Here is a 16,731-nt window from a genome sequence, read left to right on the forward strand (position 1 = left end):
CCTCCCCTCAGAGTGACCTCTGCTGTGAACATGCGCTGGCCTCTGTCACCATCCCGCCGGGGCAGGGGGCTTTCATACCTGCCTGAGCCCCTGTTCCCTTGCAGCCAGACGAGCGGGCGCTGCTCTCCGTGCGGAGCTCAGCGCAGCTCTGCAGCCACACGAAAGGCAGAGGTGTAAATCCCTCGCCAGGGCTGCGGTGGGCTCTGCTCACCACGCTACGCCCAGCTAACGCTTTCATAGGGTGTGCTTGTCTGGAGGGCAGGGAAAAAGGGTTCTGTTGGTGTTTGCTGCAGCCTCAGAACATCACCTGGGGCAGCCAGAGAGTTTGGCACTTCACTCAGCTTTTCATGGCATCCCTGGCATGTTGCACAAATGAGCTCTCAGGTCGAGATACCACAAATGGGTGTCTTGATGGAGACAGTTGCGATACAGTTACCTATAAACAGAAGATTATACAGACTACTGCCTTCAAGCAGAGGACAGAGGAGATGTTTCTCATTTCTACATTTATTCTACTTAGTCACCTTTATCTTTCCCCTGTCCCTATTGCACCAGTAAGTGAAAAAGCAAGATGTGTGAGAGAAAAAGCCCCTCGTATTTCCTTTTGCTTCCTTACTTTGTTTTGCAGTGAAACCATGGTGATAATTGAATGTTAGCTGTCAGATTTTTTGAAATAGGATTGGGAATGACACATTCTAGACAAAACCTAAAAATCAAAACTTGCTTTTTCACTCCACCCTTGAAGCCACTCTGTGTCACGGTTAAGCACTTTGCTGCAAATGATTAGCCAAAAAATTCTTAAGGATCTGCCAGTGCTAATTTCTGTTTTATCTGGAGATGATTTTGCTAAGGAACTTAAGGTGCTGTCCTGCCACAGTCCCTGAATGTGTTACTATCTTACGGAAATAAGGTCTTGAAGATGAAATGAAAGGTTCTTTGGCCAAACCTACATACTTTCATTTAACGGAAGACTGAGACGGCGTAAAGCATCCCCACAAGTGTGTAGAGTTAAAATTACATTTCTCAGTGTCTGCAAATTCCACTTTACAACCTTAAAATATTTGGAACTTTTTATTAAGTATGATTTTATGTGTCTTTTGAAGTAGATAGATTAAATGCTGAAAGTTTTTTGGGAAATTTCAGTGAATATTTGAAGCCATTTGGAAGGAAGTGAGAGTCTGGTCCCTTAATACAGCTCTTCCTATATGAAGGCAGTGGTAATTTTGTGGAAAATTAAAAAAGAGGAAACCATTTGTATTTGCTATAGTGATGAAATGACCTCTGTTTTTTCCTTAATGCCAGCATTCAAAAAACCTGTTCAATTATAAAAAACTGCTGTTTTCTCCTGATGGTAAAATAGCCAGCATAATTAGAATTACTGAAAAAAACAAAGTCAAGAAAGATTTTTTTTTTTTTTTTTTTTTTTTCTTTTCAGTTTATTAGGCCACCTGAGGTATTTGCATCCTAAGATGTTGCTTTACTGGTTTGTAACATCCTTCATTATTAATTTGGATCACACTGGACTTGGAACAGAAATGGTTTTGCTCGCTCTTAGAAAGGCACTGTGGCATTCTATATTTCCCTTTCCAATATAAGGAACTGCTGATGAAGTAACATGTGTTGGGGGTGGCATGCCACTGTTTCTGTTATCTAAGAACACTGAGGAAGTTGGCTAAAGGGAATTTTGGCTCCTTGAAAGTTTAATAAATACTGGAATTCTGGTGAAATTCTAGAAGTTATGGAAATGCTAAGTCCTGGAAGTGTTGCAGACTAACAGGCAGAGGGTGGCTAACGTGCTATGAATTGATTAACTGTTACAGTTCATGAGCAGAGTGATGAATAAGCTGATAAAACATTTTGATAACATAAACAATAGTCTTTTAATTAATGCCAGTCAAATTACTTTGTGTAAGGTGTGTAATGTCAAAAAAATATTGTATTGTTCCTTGATTATCTCTAAAGTTTGGTTAAAAAAGCCCCAAACTTGTTTAATACAAGTCACTTTTTGCCTTAAGTATAATTAATCTTCTGTAGAGCATTATCACAGAATCATAGGATGGTTTGGGTTGGAAAGGACCTTAAAGATTATCCAGTTCCAAACCTTCCACTAGACCAGGCTTCGTCCTGGTCCCATCCAACCTGGCCTTGAACACTTCCAGGGATGTGGCATCCAAAACTTCTCTGGGCAATCTGTGCCAGTGCATCACCATCCTCACTGTGAACATCTAATCTAATTCCACCCTCTGTCAGTTTAAAGCCATCACCCCTTGTGCAATCGCTCCCTGTCCTTGAAAGGAGTCCCTTAATGTTACCTGTTAACGCTGTGTGGACAAGATGCTTAAAGTGAGCATTATCTGTCAGCATTTTCCCTTTACTGTTAAAACTGAACAGTGACCTTTATTTTTGAGCTTAATAGATTTTCTGCTGGGCTTGATGCTGATAATCATTTGATCAGTGAGCTGGAAGCAAGTCTAAAATGATGGTGCAGGTGATACAGAAAATGATGTAGTGTTCCCTAATGGTGAGAGCAGACGTGGGGCCATTTAAATTGCTTCTTAATGCAAACTCATTTACACAAAGTTCATATGAACATCAAGCACATAAATGAGAACAATATGGAGTCTACTGTGCACTGTTTGGAAAGAAGTGACTTGGAAAAGATTTAGCCATGTTGTGGAAAAAAGTGTGATCTTGGCAGCAGAAGGACTTTGGCTGCATAAAAATTGGATTAATGAGTATGAATAGAATGAAGATTTTAGTTCTGTTTTATAGGATAATTGATACAGTTGTCACAAGACACTGTATAGTCCTAGTCCTAGATAGAAAATCAAATAATAGTAATATTAAAACACTTTATTCAAGCAGAGACAGTCAAAACAAGGATCATTATCTGAAAACTCAGATGATGATCTCAGTTCAGAAACCAAGAGCAGAAGGGTTGGAAATAGAAAGACGTAAGACTGTGACAGGGAAAATTATTAACCACTGTGACAAACTCACAAGGACAGCAGCCAGTTCCTCATGGCTTTCAGTCACAAGTGGACACCTAAGCCCCATAGAATAAATTACTGGGAGCAACTGGGTATGATGTAAATATTTATTCTGTACAGGAAAGCAGACTGGATAAAATCAGTAAGCCTTAATTCTGCCTACTGTAAGCTCTGAAACAATCCACAAAAGTCAAGGAGATCCTTTAAGTAGCATCATACAAAATAAAACAAGCAGGTGGAAGAAGTTATTTTCCACACAACTGTTTTCACGTGTAGGAAAAGTAATTGTGAAACAAATAGCTTCAGGAGATTCAATCTTGGATAAATCTGATGGGTTTATTGCTACTTTCATCTGTTTTATCAATCCTTTTCTTTTCCTCTTTCCTTATCTAGATTTTTTTTTTTTTAGTTTGACTGGTTGAATAGCATTCTTAACTTACAGTACTTGATGAATTCTCACCTAAATTTTCCCACAACTTCCTCTGCTCTATAGCTGTTTTCTTATGTTTTTGTCCCCTGAACATCTTTCAGGTCTGTTTTCCATGAAGCAGCTTCCCAGGGACATGTTACCTTGTTACGGCTGTAGTTTTAAGATCCAAACGAACTGAAGAGTAAAACTTACCAGGATTTTTTCCACTGTTTACAGTGATTGTACAGAATGACTTACTGTCATCAAAGCTGCAGGAAATTCTTGCCTTTTGCCAATAAATGCTTGAAGGGAAGCTTCCCTTCCCTTTTCTCATTCGTGAATGATGCCTACTAAAAAAAAATATACCCAAGTTTAACTCTGTTTTTGGTGATCCCTTATGGATCTGAAGGAGGCAGAGCAAGTTTTTCTTCTGTCCTGGTTTGTGTGAACATGGGAAGCTTCCATTTGAAGAGTGTCCTGTTGCTTCCAACGAGAAGAAGTGCACTTCCACAGCAGAAGTGCAGTCTGCACATGCCTTACCTTCACCTGAGGGACAGCTGGAATACAAGCCAGCCATGACAGGTTGCTCCTCTACAGCCTGGAAGGTCTGTGTGGTTGAAATGGTTAGAGAAGTAAGGTTCCACAGAATATTTAGAATGGAAAATACCCGCTGCTTTGTTTTGTGGCTTAAAATGAGTTATCTTTTCTTTCTCCTGGAAACGTAACCTGTGGTGTAAGAGCAACATTACTCTTAGCTGAGAGGGAGGTTTCTCTGGAGTCTAACAATACCGTCATCTCTGTCACCACCTCAGTTTCTTTCCAGATGCCAAACCCAAAACTCAGATCACAGCCCTTGATCACAGTGAGAACATCCATATTACAACCTAAATTGCATGTCAGATTCTTCAGTTTGCAAAGAAGAAAAAACCCTTCCAGTGCGAGGTCTGCCTGCACACAGAGAAACCAATGATTTCCCTTTCAATTCCTTAATGTTTTGAGTCAAATTTTTACAGTGCAGAAGAGACCTAAAAGCTAAAACAGAGTGAAAAAACAACATATGGAGAGTATTTATTTCTTGGGTGGGGAGCTGTGGCTGAAGAATAGGATTGTATCAGTGTGTTGCCTGCATGGTGTTGTCGCCACAGTAACGTGCAGCAGAAGGAGGCTTTCTGAAGGTGGTGTTTGGGTTGAAGGCAGCAGGGCCAGCGAGGAGAGGCAGCGGTGGGGCTCCGACCCATTGTTTCTGTAAGCGGCTGCAGGGCTGTCCAGGTGTCCTGATTTAAAGGCTGCTCCTTGAGACAGGAAATTGTATCTTGTTCTGAGGTTTACTGTAATAAAGTACATAGTCCTGGGGGAATGTGCTGCTGGGCCCATGAATCACTTTATGGGCTGGCTGTTCTGACCTCAGCCCTGTGATTTATTCACACCATACCGCAGCAGGAATGGCAAAAATGTAAGCGGCGCATGGTCTTCCCAGCCTCCCCCTTTCCAGCCAGATGGGCCTTTAACTGGGAGGCTGCCATAAATCCATAAAGGCAGGCTTGCTCTCGGCTGGCGCTTCCACTTGTCTTGCCCACTCTGCCGTGTGTCTGCTGAGGAATCCTCTTGCTGCTCAGGTGTTTCCTTCATAGTTCTGTGGCCTTGTAGTTTCTTGTGTGAAAAAATGAAGAATCTCAGAGCAGTCATGGTGCTCCCAGGGGAAATAAGGCATCTCTTAGTGTGCAAGCTTTTTGGTAATCCTCTTTTTCCTTTCAGCTAACAATTAACAACAAAAAGAAAGAGACCTGGTTGTTTTCATCTCCGAATGTCACTGTCTTACAGATGTTACCAGATGTGCTCTTCAGTAAATAGTAGCATTTGCATTTACAGAGGTAGTTAAAGGATGTGCTTTTGGTTGAATCTCAGATGACAGGAGTGAAGAGTAGCTCCTGACTCTCAGCCCTACTAAGCCATGTTTCTATTCCAATTGACACTGTTTGTTTACATGTTTTGCATTTAGCAGTTGTTGGTGTTAAAAATCTAGTACTTTCCTTTGGTGCTGGTCTTTCAGTTTTTGAAATATTTTTGAAATATTTTTGTGTGAAGCATCCTGATATTTTCCTGTAAATTCATTAGTCTGTACTCTTCAGAAAATGCTCAGATTTTTAATTGATGTCCAAAATACCTATTTCTTAAGGATAGTTTCAGGATTAAAAGTTGTCTACGTCACACATGTTCACCCTGCCTTGCAGTTATTTCCTGCCCCTACTTTCTTTTTTTTTCCTAAAGTAGATAAAATTTAAGCATCTTAAAATTCAGCAGGATATCTTTTTGCCAGAAATTAACCTTGCCACATATCTTAATAACTAAGTAGATGCCATATAATAATTCTTAACAATTGTACAACCAGTTAAAGGTCAACTTTACCAAAATAAGCAAGATGTTACGTAGAAGAAGATAGGGGAACTTTCATTTATGTATAGTAGATTTTCAGATATATCTATATATCAGGTTTTCATGAGAGCCAGTTTCTTGTGTGACACAAACTGGTTTAATTCTGTTTCTTCTACTTCATAGCCTTGAAATTAGAGGTTTTAACTTTTTCTGGGATGCGAAGGGTTATATCTGTAAATTTATCTGTGATCATGTTTCTTCAATAAGGCAGTTTTGGGGGGATTTTTGTTTAAACCACAGCATAAACACACCTTCGGATTTGTTCACTTGAAAAGGTGTTGGTTGCTAGAACGTGCTAAATTGAGGTTTTTCCAATTTCCTCACATATGAATGACTTGCTCTCTCACTTTCTGTGTGTTTCTTAAAGTTCATGTACTTTGTGTCTCATTACAAATAGGCAATGACAGCTTAGTTTGAGATGGTTGAGCTTCTCTTTATTTCAATAAAACTCTTTAGATCTGTACATGAAAAAAGGCTTTGAATAGAAGTGTTATCATTGTGTTTAGCAGGGGTCTGATAAAGGGTTGTCAAAGGTCTGTTTGCATGGTTTAGATCAGGCTTAACAGTGCTTGTTCTGGAGCAGAGTACACATGCTCAGTCTCTTAAACTTGTTACAGCGAGCAGCTCTGGTTTCATCTCGTGAAGAACAGGCACTGGATAGAGGTAAAACAGAAAGGAAGGTGGTAGGATGCTTCCTTGTTCCTGTAGAACGCCAGTTCCTTCAAATGTCTGGAAAGTTGTCTTCAGAACTCAGCAGAAAATGCTGTAGTGCCCATTCAAACAAATCTTCTGCACTCAGAGACTGCAAGTAGCTACACCTGCTTTCAGACCCGGATCTGAAAAAGGAAATTAAATGAAACCTCTCAGGCCCCTTCTGCTGCAATTACAGAACTAAATATATCCAATTTTTATCCATAGCCCCTGACACCTGCTCCGTTTCTGTCCTCAACCCTTTCAACAACTCCTGCTTGCTTAAAAACACTTTTTTTTGGCACTGCTTAAGCAGCAGTCATTGGAGCTACCAGGAGCAGAAGGCAAAGTGATGCCTCAGTGTTTCATGAAACTGCTTCCAGCCTCTTTTTCCCCTGATGCTGCTATTCCTGTCCTTATCCAGACACTTGGCATTTCTTATTCTCCTTTTATAATCCCTCTCCTGGGCAGCAGCAGCAACCAGAGAAGACTGAAATACAGGTAATTAGGGTTAGGATGGAATAGAGATCAGCATTAGTGCTGCTGTTGTTACTACCACCAAAGCCCTAAGACATCCTTTGCACATTTAATATAAAAAGGTCTGTCCTTGAAGAAAATACTTCTGTTAAGAAATCAGACAACGTGGTCCTGGAAGAGAAGCTTGAACAAATGTACAAAAGAACCCTCAGAGAAGTAGGAAGTTAGGTGAGACACATCCAGGTTGGTAGTCAGATAGACAATAAATAAATAATGAAAGCAGTCCATAGCTCTGACAAGAAAATCTGTTGAAATGGTACACGTGGAAGCAAATTGAGATGTTTGTAAAGGAACAACAAGATGAAGTAACTCAACACATCTGGTATGTAACATGAAACTGGATGTCACAGGGATAATAGCAATTAATGGGACATAGAGTAATATTCAGAGCTGGAATGTGGGTACAGGTTGTTCAGGAAAGCTAAAAATGAAAGTAATGGTGTTGTATATTAATTATACTGGAGGTTCTGAGGAAATAAAAAAGAGATAGTATAATTAAAGCATTACTTTGAGTCAAAATAATGTAAGGATCATAAAAGGAGTTATACAAAGAGAGGGGATGGTATCCTGCTATGGATTCTAGGGTTGTATTGTGCTGTGTTAAATGTAAGTAATAATGGAGATATGTGGTTTTGTGGGAGATACATGTTTATTGGATAAAAATCAGAGAAACTGCCAGGCTTGTTAATTTAATAATCACTAGATCACCAAGATGTAATGGTGTGAGACTTCAAGATTGTAGTATCAAGATTGTAGAAGAAATCACCACCAGAACTGACTTCAGCTGTAATGATCAAAATTGATCAAACTTATATTTAAATAAAAAACTATGCTAGAAGAGTGAAGATTTCAATTTCAAAGTAAGAAACTGGAAAATGGAGACTACTATGTAGCAAGTTAATTGGACAGAAGAACTCAGGAGATTCATGTAGAGGAAGCAGGGCATTTATTTAAATCAAAACCCCAAAACTATAAGGTCTTTTCACCCCCAGCAAAAGGGGGAAAGTTTAAGAAAGTTACAAAGCTGTGTATCTGTATCCAAAAGGGAATTGGCAGCAGCCTTAGAAATTGGTCAAGAGAAGGAGACATTTAGAGGAAGCAGAAATTGTAGGAATAAAGTGACAATTGTGAAAACTCCTGCTGAAAGAGACCTCCCAAAAGAAATAAAAATAAATAATAAATATTCTGTAGCCACTGCTGCAAAAAGATGAGGAAAAGAAGTGGAACCACAATGCACTGAGAATAGGGATAGTGTGAATATGGTCCCAAAAGAAAATTAATGCCTTTGCCTTGGTTTCTGAGCTGATAAAATACAGAGGAATGATCACCTGTCGGAATGGGTATGGAAATGAGACAGATGCAGAAGTGAGATAAATTACACTAACCAGAAATAACATGGTAGTCATTTAGCAAGGAGATAGATGCTCTATTAGTTTGATTTGAGTATAAAGATCGGATCTTTTTCTTAAAACAACTGTGTTATAAATCATGACTAGAGCTTTTCACATGGTCAGAAGCCACAGTAAGATTGCAGTATTACTGTCAAAGTTTGACTGATAAAGCTGAAATTTCTTTCTACTGTCTTTCAACCCGGGCCAGATTCACAAAGTCATCAAGACAATTGTTTTCACTCTAGTAATTGTGGTTGTTTGATATGTTATAATCAGTGTGAATGCCGTGATTCATCTTCCATTCTTACGTTTTGGCAGTGCTGGCTGTGGCAGCGAAGGGTTTGACACTGTCACAGCGCCATGGAGAGAGCTGCAGTTCCTCCAGGGATGAGGAACCTGCGGTCACATTTGGGCTCCTTGTGTTTATTCAGGGCTGGGCCTTTACTGGCTCGCCAGGCTGCAGGGACAAACAGCCAGTGGTGCCGACACCAGGGCAGGGGCAGGAACCTGAAAATGGGAGGGCAGAACCATCTCTTTCCACAAGAGCCTGTCTTGTGTCAGCTTAAGCCGATTGTGAAACCACATGCTAAGCTAAAGCTCAACCTGTGCTTGACCGTGTCCCAGGAAAAGAAATTTGAGCTGCCTTTCTTACAAGGTCAGTTTTCAAAATCTGGTGGATGAATTCTGATGGCCTGTATTGCCTGGATGAAAAATATGCCTTGAGTTTAGGGTCTGTCTGCACTGCTGTTAAAGGGCAGATGAAGAAAGAGTGCCCGTTTCAGGACTTCCTGCTCAGAAAAGCCAGCCCTGGGGAACTCAAGAGCCTTGTAAGTACTGCTGTCTCTCATCCAGCTTCTGCTCTGAAGGCTGCTAAAGCAACAAAGGTTGTCTTTAAAAAAATTCTACCCTTTACAGGGACAGATCTCCCATAGAATCAGGTGCCAGGATTGAAAGTTCCTTCTAAAATGTGCCATCTCGGGGAACTTCCACTCTTCACAGGCACCTAGGTAAGGCTCATGGACTATCAGTTTGGCAGCTGTGATATGCAGCAGCCAGTTTTTCACTGGAGCTATTAATCAACAAAAATAGTTCAGGAAATCAGTAGTGGGCTTGAAAGTTCTCTCTGAAAGTGTTAGATTTTTTTCCATATATGCTGGCAGACACAGTCTAGGGCTGTACTGCAATGCTGAGTGCTCAGAGCTGAGAGATGAGCAGGACTAGGAACTGCAAATTTTTACCTCTGGTGCTAAAGTGATAAAAGTAAGATGGAAAGCTTAAGTATAAGAAGGGCTAAAACATTGATGGGAAAGGTAATATAAAATATTTATAGGATTACTTGTGACTTTGTCAAATATGTTGAGGGAAAGGACTTTGAAAAGCTTTGCTTATCAATCCTAGTAAGGAGCTCTGGGATTCTAGACAATTGGGATGTTAGAGAAAACGTGTGCAGGAAAGTCTAAATCTATTATCAGTATCTTTCGTTTAAACAAGGACAGTACAAGTGGTAATCCTTCCTGGGTCATGGAATTCACATTGATTATTATCACACCATTCTTATAATGGAAAATTAAAAGGACATCACTTTTGTGACCACACAACTGTATTCACAAAGAGTTTCTATTTTTACCTTGTTTTCTAGTTGTGGTCACATGTGTGCAGTGACATTGAAGAGACCAGTGGAAAGGTGTGCATTCAGAAAGCTTCAATTTGCTGAGGAAAAAAATCTCTGGTTTTCATCTGATTTGGTTTGCTTGAATTCTCAATTTCTGTTTTGGTAGCTGTAAGAGCATAGACCAGAGATGAGAAAGGCTGCTGATGTGCCAGCCAGGCAAAGGTGATGTGCTGATTCAGGAAACAAGTACTGGAATGGAAGGAGTGTGTATTATCCCTTTTGACTGAAGGTTTAAGGCTGTGTTTTGGAAATTAATTTGCAGCCTGAGGTTTGATTATTCCCAGCTGTAATTAAAAAAAGCAGGTAGTACCTATTGCCAAGTTAAATTTTTTCCCACTCTCTTGCAGTAAGAGGTTGCTACTGTTTCTTTTGGATAAAAGTTTGCTCGCTTTGGGATACTTTGAGCTGCATCTTAAATGCTGCAGAAATTATAGCCAGTGCAGAATTTGGCACCTTGCATATTAAGTGAGTTACTCGTCTGTTAGCATCATGAAATGTCATTCACTGGTATAATTGCCTTTTTCAAGGTTACTTTTAAGAACCAAATCCTGATACCCAGAGCTCTGCAAGGACTGTCTCCTCCCTGTGAGGTACTGCAAGTCAGAGTTTCTTAATTTTCTGAAGATATTCTATAGCCAGCAAAAAAAAAAAATAAAAAAAAAAAGGAAAGAATGTGGAGTTCAGAACTACTGCTGTAGTGGTAGACACGGTTTCTGATGAAAAGGACAATGCTGGTGCCAGGGGATCTGCCCGTTGAATCCGCGGTTTGGTGTGTTGTACTCCTAATTGCTTTTTAAGAGTTTATTGAGTGTGACCCACCCAAACCCTGTCATTCTGCTAAACTCATGAAATTACTGAATGCCATGTCCCAATGCTTTTATGTTCTAAGCTGTTGGCTGTCCATCTGTCTCTCATAACACTGCAGTACTGCATCTGAATCTCTCTGCTTGCTAGTTCTTTCTGTTGTTGTCACATCATGGGCGGGGTTTTAATTCGTATGCAAATAATACAGTTCTTACTGTAATGGTGATTCACCAGGAAAAGTCTGACAAACGTCTCTGATAGGAAAGCATTAAAAGCTTTTATCAGCATTTTCTGTAGGCTTTGAATAAATGCAGTGGACAAAAATCAAACAACTGAAACAAGGACTGTCCGAGTGGCACCTCTGTCATTCTGTGGTGATTGATGGCCTTACCATGAGTAAACAGTTACTGACACAGGAGAATCTTTCCTTGTGTACTAAAGGCACAGCAGCCATAATTACAGCTCATCTTAAAATGCCAGGTTGAAAACGCTGGCAGCTTAATCATCCCTCACCGAAGCACAACAGTCTCTGTTGAAGGAACTGACCGGGTTGCTGTGAGCTTGTAGCTACCCGAGCTCTTCAAATTTGTGTCAGACTTTGAAATGCTTTAGTTTAATGCCAGTCAGAATGAAAACAGATTTGATCTCTATAATGCAGCCAGGGCTGATGGAATTATCCCAGGTCCTCCAGGATGTTAAAATCAAAGCTGCTGCTGCTATCAATATTGCTTTCATATTATCTCATACACACTTCAGATGGGAAGAAATTTCATAATTTGAAATAAAATTTTATAGAACAATATATTTATAACATTTCTATATGGAGTAAGTGTTCTCCCTGACATATGTAAACATATTCTTTTAATGAATATGTATAGTTTTCGTGTTTTGAAGCATAATTTATTCAGCACTGTTTACAGCCTGTTATTCTTTCTAATTATACAGCTGATAAATATTCCAGTGCTATGACCCTGGGAACAGTACTGCAAAGTACAAAACTGCTTTTTAAAGTTCCCCTCCTTTTGTGTTTTACCAAAAGGATTCTTCTCCTTTACTAGGGAAGGGCTGTGAAGGAATTATGTAGTCTTCTGAAACCAAGAGCCATAGAAACCCATTTGAAGACAGCTCGATTCTATTAGTATTAGTAATTAGTGGTAGTGTAATAGTACACTGTTGCCCAGTTATCTTCCCCAAAGCAGACATTTGTATTCAAGAGCTGAAGGAGACATGCATTTGCATGCTAATTTTTGGTTTGTGTTGTCAAACCTCTGTGCTCTACTGACCTGTGTAACTATCCTGTAGTCATCTATTTTAAAAAGGCAAGCCCATCTTTCTTTGCATTATTTTTTGAAGACTGCAAACACAGTAAATAATGTTGATATTGATCTTGAGATTAAAGCCACCATTGTCTCTTAAGAATTAAACCTACCAGTCTTGATACTACTTCAGTCTGTATTGATCATGATCCACATTCAGTGAAAGGCTTCAGTGTAAGTAGAAGGAAAAAAGATATCTCCATTTTTTTGTCCAATTTGGAGTAAATCTTGAACCTGTTTTCGGTAGATTTTTTTACACTGTTGCCATTTCAGGTTTCCTTTGGTCTGTTTCAGAGTCTGCTTACCTCTTGTGAGCTGCTGTGCAGCTCAGTTCAGGCTGCAGAACCTGCTCAAATGGAGAGATAAATAGGCAGTTTTCCCCTGCTGAGTTGATGTTGGCACAGCTACACTAGTACCAGCATCTGAAATACCTGAATTAGCTTAAGTGAGCTGTGTCTGTTCAATGACTCTGGCCCTAGCCAGCAGTTTAAAAGATCAGCAGCCTTGGGTTGTACATCATGTTTTGCCTACTTATGAGAACATTTCAGGACCTCCGGTGTTGTGAACTGAGGAGAAGCAGTTTGCTGAAGAAGCTGAGCCTGTAGCAGTGCCCGAGCCCCTAGGACTGACTGCAGCACTCCTGTGGATGGGTTTGTTCATGTGCTCTAGGACTGACTGCAGCTCTCCTGTGGATGGGTTTGTTCGTGTGCTCTAGGACTGACTGCAGCACTCCTGTGGATGGGTTTGTTCGTGTGCTCTAGGACTGACTGCAGCACTCCTGTGGATGGGTTTGTTCGTGTGCTCTAGGACTGACTGCAGCTCTCCTGTGGATGGGTTTGTTCGTGTGCTCTAGGACCGACTGCAGCTCTCCTGTGGATGGGTTTGTTCGTGTGCTCTAGGACTGACTGCAGCACTCCTGTGGATGGGTTTGTTCACGTGCTACTACCGCCATTCGCACGGCAGCCCCTCTTCTCCTTCTTGCCACATCACCTGTCTTACAGCATGTTCCTCTGGCTTCCCTGGGGATAAAGCTTTCAAGAAGGGAAATAAGTTGCTTTTGTACTGCCCTTCAATCAGAAACCTTGTCTTTTGCGTGGTGGTATGTCCTTTTTATGGTCTTAGAATCATTTGGCAGTTGCAAGGTCTGCTGAGAACAACTTGCCATTACAGACATGTCCCTTCCAGCAGAGCTGACAGTGACACCTGCCCTTCTCCCACATGGAGCAGTGTGCATTTAGCTTGCAGAAGTAAAAAATGCAGCTGCAATGCACTTATCACATCACAGGGCGTTTTTCTTACTTTTGTTCAAACTTAACCTTGTTTCAGTTCCAGAAAACAGTCAGCAAACCACAATGGCTTTCACCCCGCTTCTTGACCAGCACTCTCGCCTCACAGCGCAGCACTGAATTTTAGCCCGCAGGACGTTCTTTTCTAAGGCATGGTGGCAAAGATTTTTCAGGAAAAAAAAAAGGAACGGACTGCTATCCATATCTCATTTTCCTGGTCTTGGGGTTTTCACTTAAGAAGTAGAGATGGGCAACAAAGGATTTGATTGCAGAAGGTATATGGCTTACATGCTATTCAAGGCACCTCCAATTTCCGTACCAGAGTAATGGCTCTATAGATAGAGTTACGGAGATATTCTTGGCTCTGCTCCTGAATCATCAGCGAGGATTGTGGGCTTACTATTAAAAGAATAAGTGTTTCTTTATAATCAAAACAGATTACTCTAAAGAAAGTGAAAATGACCAGAGCTACAAGCCAGCCTGTCTTTCCCAGGATACTGATAGCTGGAAAAAAGCAGAGGTCATGGATCATGTTCTGTCACTTCACCCTGTTGGTATTTTTCATGTTTCAGGCAGACATCCAAAATTGGATACTTTTCCATGAAGCAAAAGCAGCAGAAACAAAATGGCAATAATAACACGCCCATTATCGATCGTTCCCACACCTACAGTCTTGACACTACGGCTAGGAATCTGATGTGCACCTTTTCCTTTCTTCTACTCTTTGCCTCCATTAAGTCACCAGAATATTTGTATTTCTTCATAGCACAAACGTATTGAGAATGTTTTATGATAATCCTAAAGTATCTAAAAAAATTTGCTTTACTTCATGGTATTACATTTTGAAAGGGAGGCAATAATGTTTTTCTAGATATGATCTAGGCAGAATTCAAGTACTCTCTACACTGGATCTGTGATATTTTTTATATGCTGGTAGTACTTTTAAAGCAAGCTAACTCTCTTGGACTGTACAAGAAACACCTGTGTAAACCCAGAGAGAAATTTCACCCACAGAAAATCCATTGTGTAAGTCCACTCTCCTGTCAGATGGTGAACAATTTTGTCTGTTGAAACACACCTTTTCCTCTTGAAATACATGATTCTTTGACATTTTTTGATACAGTGGTTTCAGTTGTTATTATTCCTGATAATAAACTTCTTTATATTGATTGCTGCAGCAAAACTTCTAAGTGCATTTGCAACTTTATTTTTAGATGAAATGTAGATAAGAAATGTGTAGTATTTGGTTTGTCGTTCATCATCACTCTTGCATGATGCCATCTTTCACACCACCACACGTTTAGGATCTCATTTTATTCCTTCTTTGCAAGGTGAGGAGAGGTGAGACAAGCCAACGCTATTGCGCAATAAGGCCAAGGTTTTCTTTTAATTCCTGTTGCACATCACCAGCTAAAAGGACAGAAATAGTTGTTTTCCCTAACACAGACCAAATGAAGACTTCAACTTCATTTGAGAACTGCTGTTTTATGATCTGGGTGATTACCTTTGTCTCCTTTCTTCCCCGTATGTATAAAATGTTTCTGAATTCTATTTGTAAGAGTTTCCTGCTGCTGGGAAAGAGTATGGCAGGGTTGGTTTTCTGTAGCTAGTTGTTACAGCCTTTGGGCCTCAAAATCTTGCTACACACCTCAAGAATGTTGCTGTATATTGGTTACTCACTAGGAAAGTCAAAGAGTAGCTGAAGCATCTTTGAAGGCATTGAGCATCTGTCATGTAGCACAAATGGTGTCTCTGTCACCATTCCCTTGAGTGCTTTCAGTAAAATTGTCTCGTTCCACCTTTCTAAACTTAATGAACAGGCAGTTTAACCTAACAAAATGTAACACAGGTCTTGTGATTAGTCCAGTATCTGTGCTTATATTCTCATAATCTGTTCTGGAAATGTTTAGAGCATAATAAAGGATGAAAATGTTCAGCCAGAGTAATAATAAATGGTAGTTATTAAAAACTGAGAAGGTGAGTGCAGAAGAAGAAGAACATAAAGTGTTTTTCTTATCCTGTAAGGTGCAATTTGGTATCAGCACAGTTGTTTAGGGGGAGGTGTGTGGGTCTTGACTTCCTGTTCCACTAACAGACATATAGCCCAGACAAAAATATTTATTACTGCTTTTCAGAGTTGCACACTGGTACAGCATTTATGGTATCTTCAAATCTTTGTAGAGGAGCCCTTTAAGTTTTGCAGGCTAATAATGTAATTTGTTTGGGCTTTTTTCAGACAAGAAGCCCTTCTTGCTGCCATTAGTGAAAAAGATGCCAATATTGCTCTGCTAGAGCTTTCATCCTCTAAGAAGAAGACTCAGGATGAAGTGGCTGCACTGAAACGAGAGAAGGACCGTCTTGTGCAACAGCTCAAGCAGCAGGTAGGTACAGGAGGGCTAGGAAAAAATCCAGTTAATAATCTGGTGTGGGATTATTATCTTGATCTATGGGGCTAATAATGTGTAATCGTGTCGTATGTTAGGACAGAAAGTGCATAAATAACAATTTTAAACTAGCTGCTGGACTCAGCATTGAGGGAAGTGTCTTTGTGGCACTGCCTGAGTAGTAAGTGTGTGGCAGAATGTATAGGAAATTGTGAACAAAGAGGATGTTGGTTATTATCCTTTACAGGCACAAACAGTCACAGATTCAGGGAAAAGTAGTGATACTTCTCTTGGGGGTTTGTATTTGCTTTGTTGGGGAAGAAGCATATTTGGAAGAAACTTCTCCTAGCTGCGCAGCTCAAATATGAATGTTACACCACACAGTCTCTCCTGTGGTTTCTGATTGCAGCAGGAGCACCACAGGGGAATGCCAGCTTCTAGAGTAGACTTTGGGAGGTCTCATGCTTGTGAGGGGATTGGTTCCTTCCTATTTCTGGCCTCTTCCATTTCTAAGATCTTTCTGTGTTGGCATAACAATTAGAAGAAGCGTGTTACTGTTGAAGCATTTAATATTATGGTTCAGTACTGAATGCAATGGGAAAAGTACATTGCCAGTAAAACACAGGGGGAGCAAAAGGCATCCCTGGCAATAAGAGATTTAGGATCTGAAAAAAATCTGTGTAGGTTTTTCACTTCAGCACTTCTGGTGGGTTTTCCTGAGTTATACCCTTGCCATGTTCCTTGTAATAGCACATATGCTGCTGCCAATCCAGTATCAACTTCTTCAGTACCACCATTTCCATCTTCATAAAGTTTTAT

General features: G+C 40.3%; 1 protein-coding gene across 12 annotated transcripts in view; it reads left to right on the forward strand.

Moving 5' to 3' along the window:
- Nucleotides 1–16,731, forward strand: part of ERC1 (ELKS/RAB6-interacting/CAST family member 1) — a 281,550-nt gene that overhangs the window by 208,935 nt on the left and 55,884 nt on the right. For all 12 annotated transcript variants that reach the window (XM_042050358.1, XM_042050357.1, XM_042050360.1 and 9 more), the window contains one exon: nt 15,765–15,909. In XM_042050358.1, the coding sequence (XP_041906292.1) occupies nt 15,765–15,909 (145 nt within the window). The remainder of the gene's footprint in view (nt 1–15,764; nt 15,910–16,731) is intronic.

The sequence above is a fragment of the Corvus kubaryi genome, unplaced genomic scaffold (genome assembly GCF_017639235.1).
Source record: "Corvus kubaryi isolate FWS band 111438036 unplaced genomic scaffold, C.kubaryi_AGA036_p1.0 72, whole genome shotgun sequence".
Classification (NCBI taxonomy): domain Eukaryota; kingdom Metazoa; phylum Chordata; class Aves; order Passeriformes; family Corvidae; genus Corvus; species Corvus kubaryi.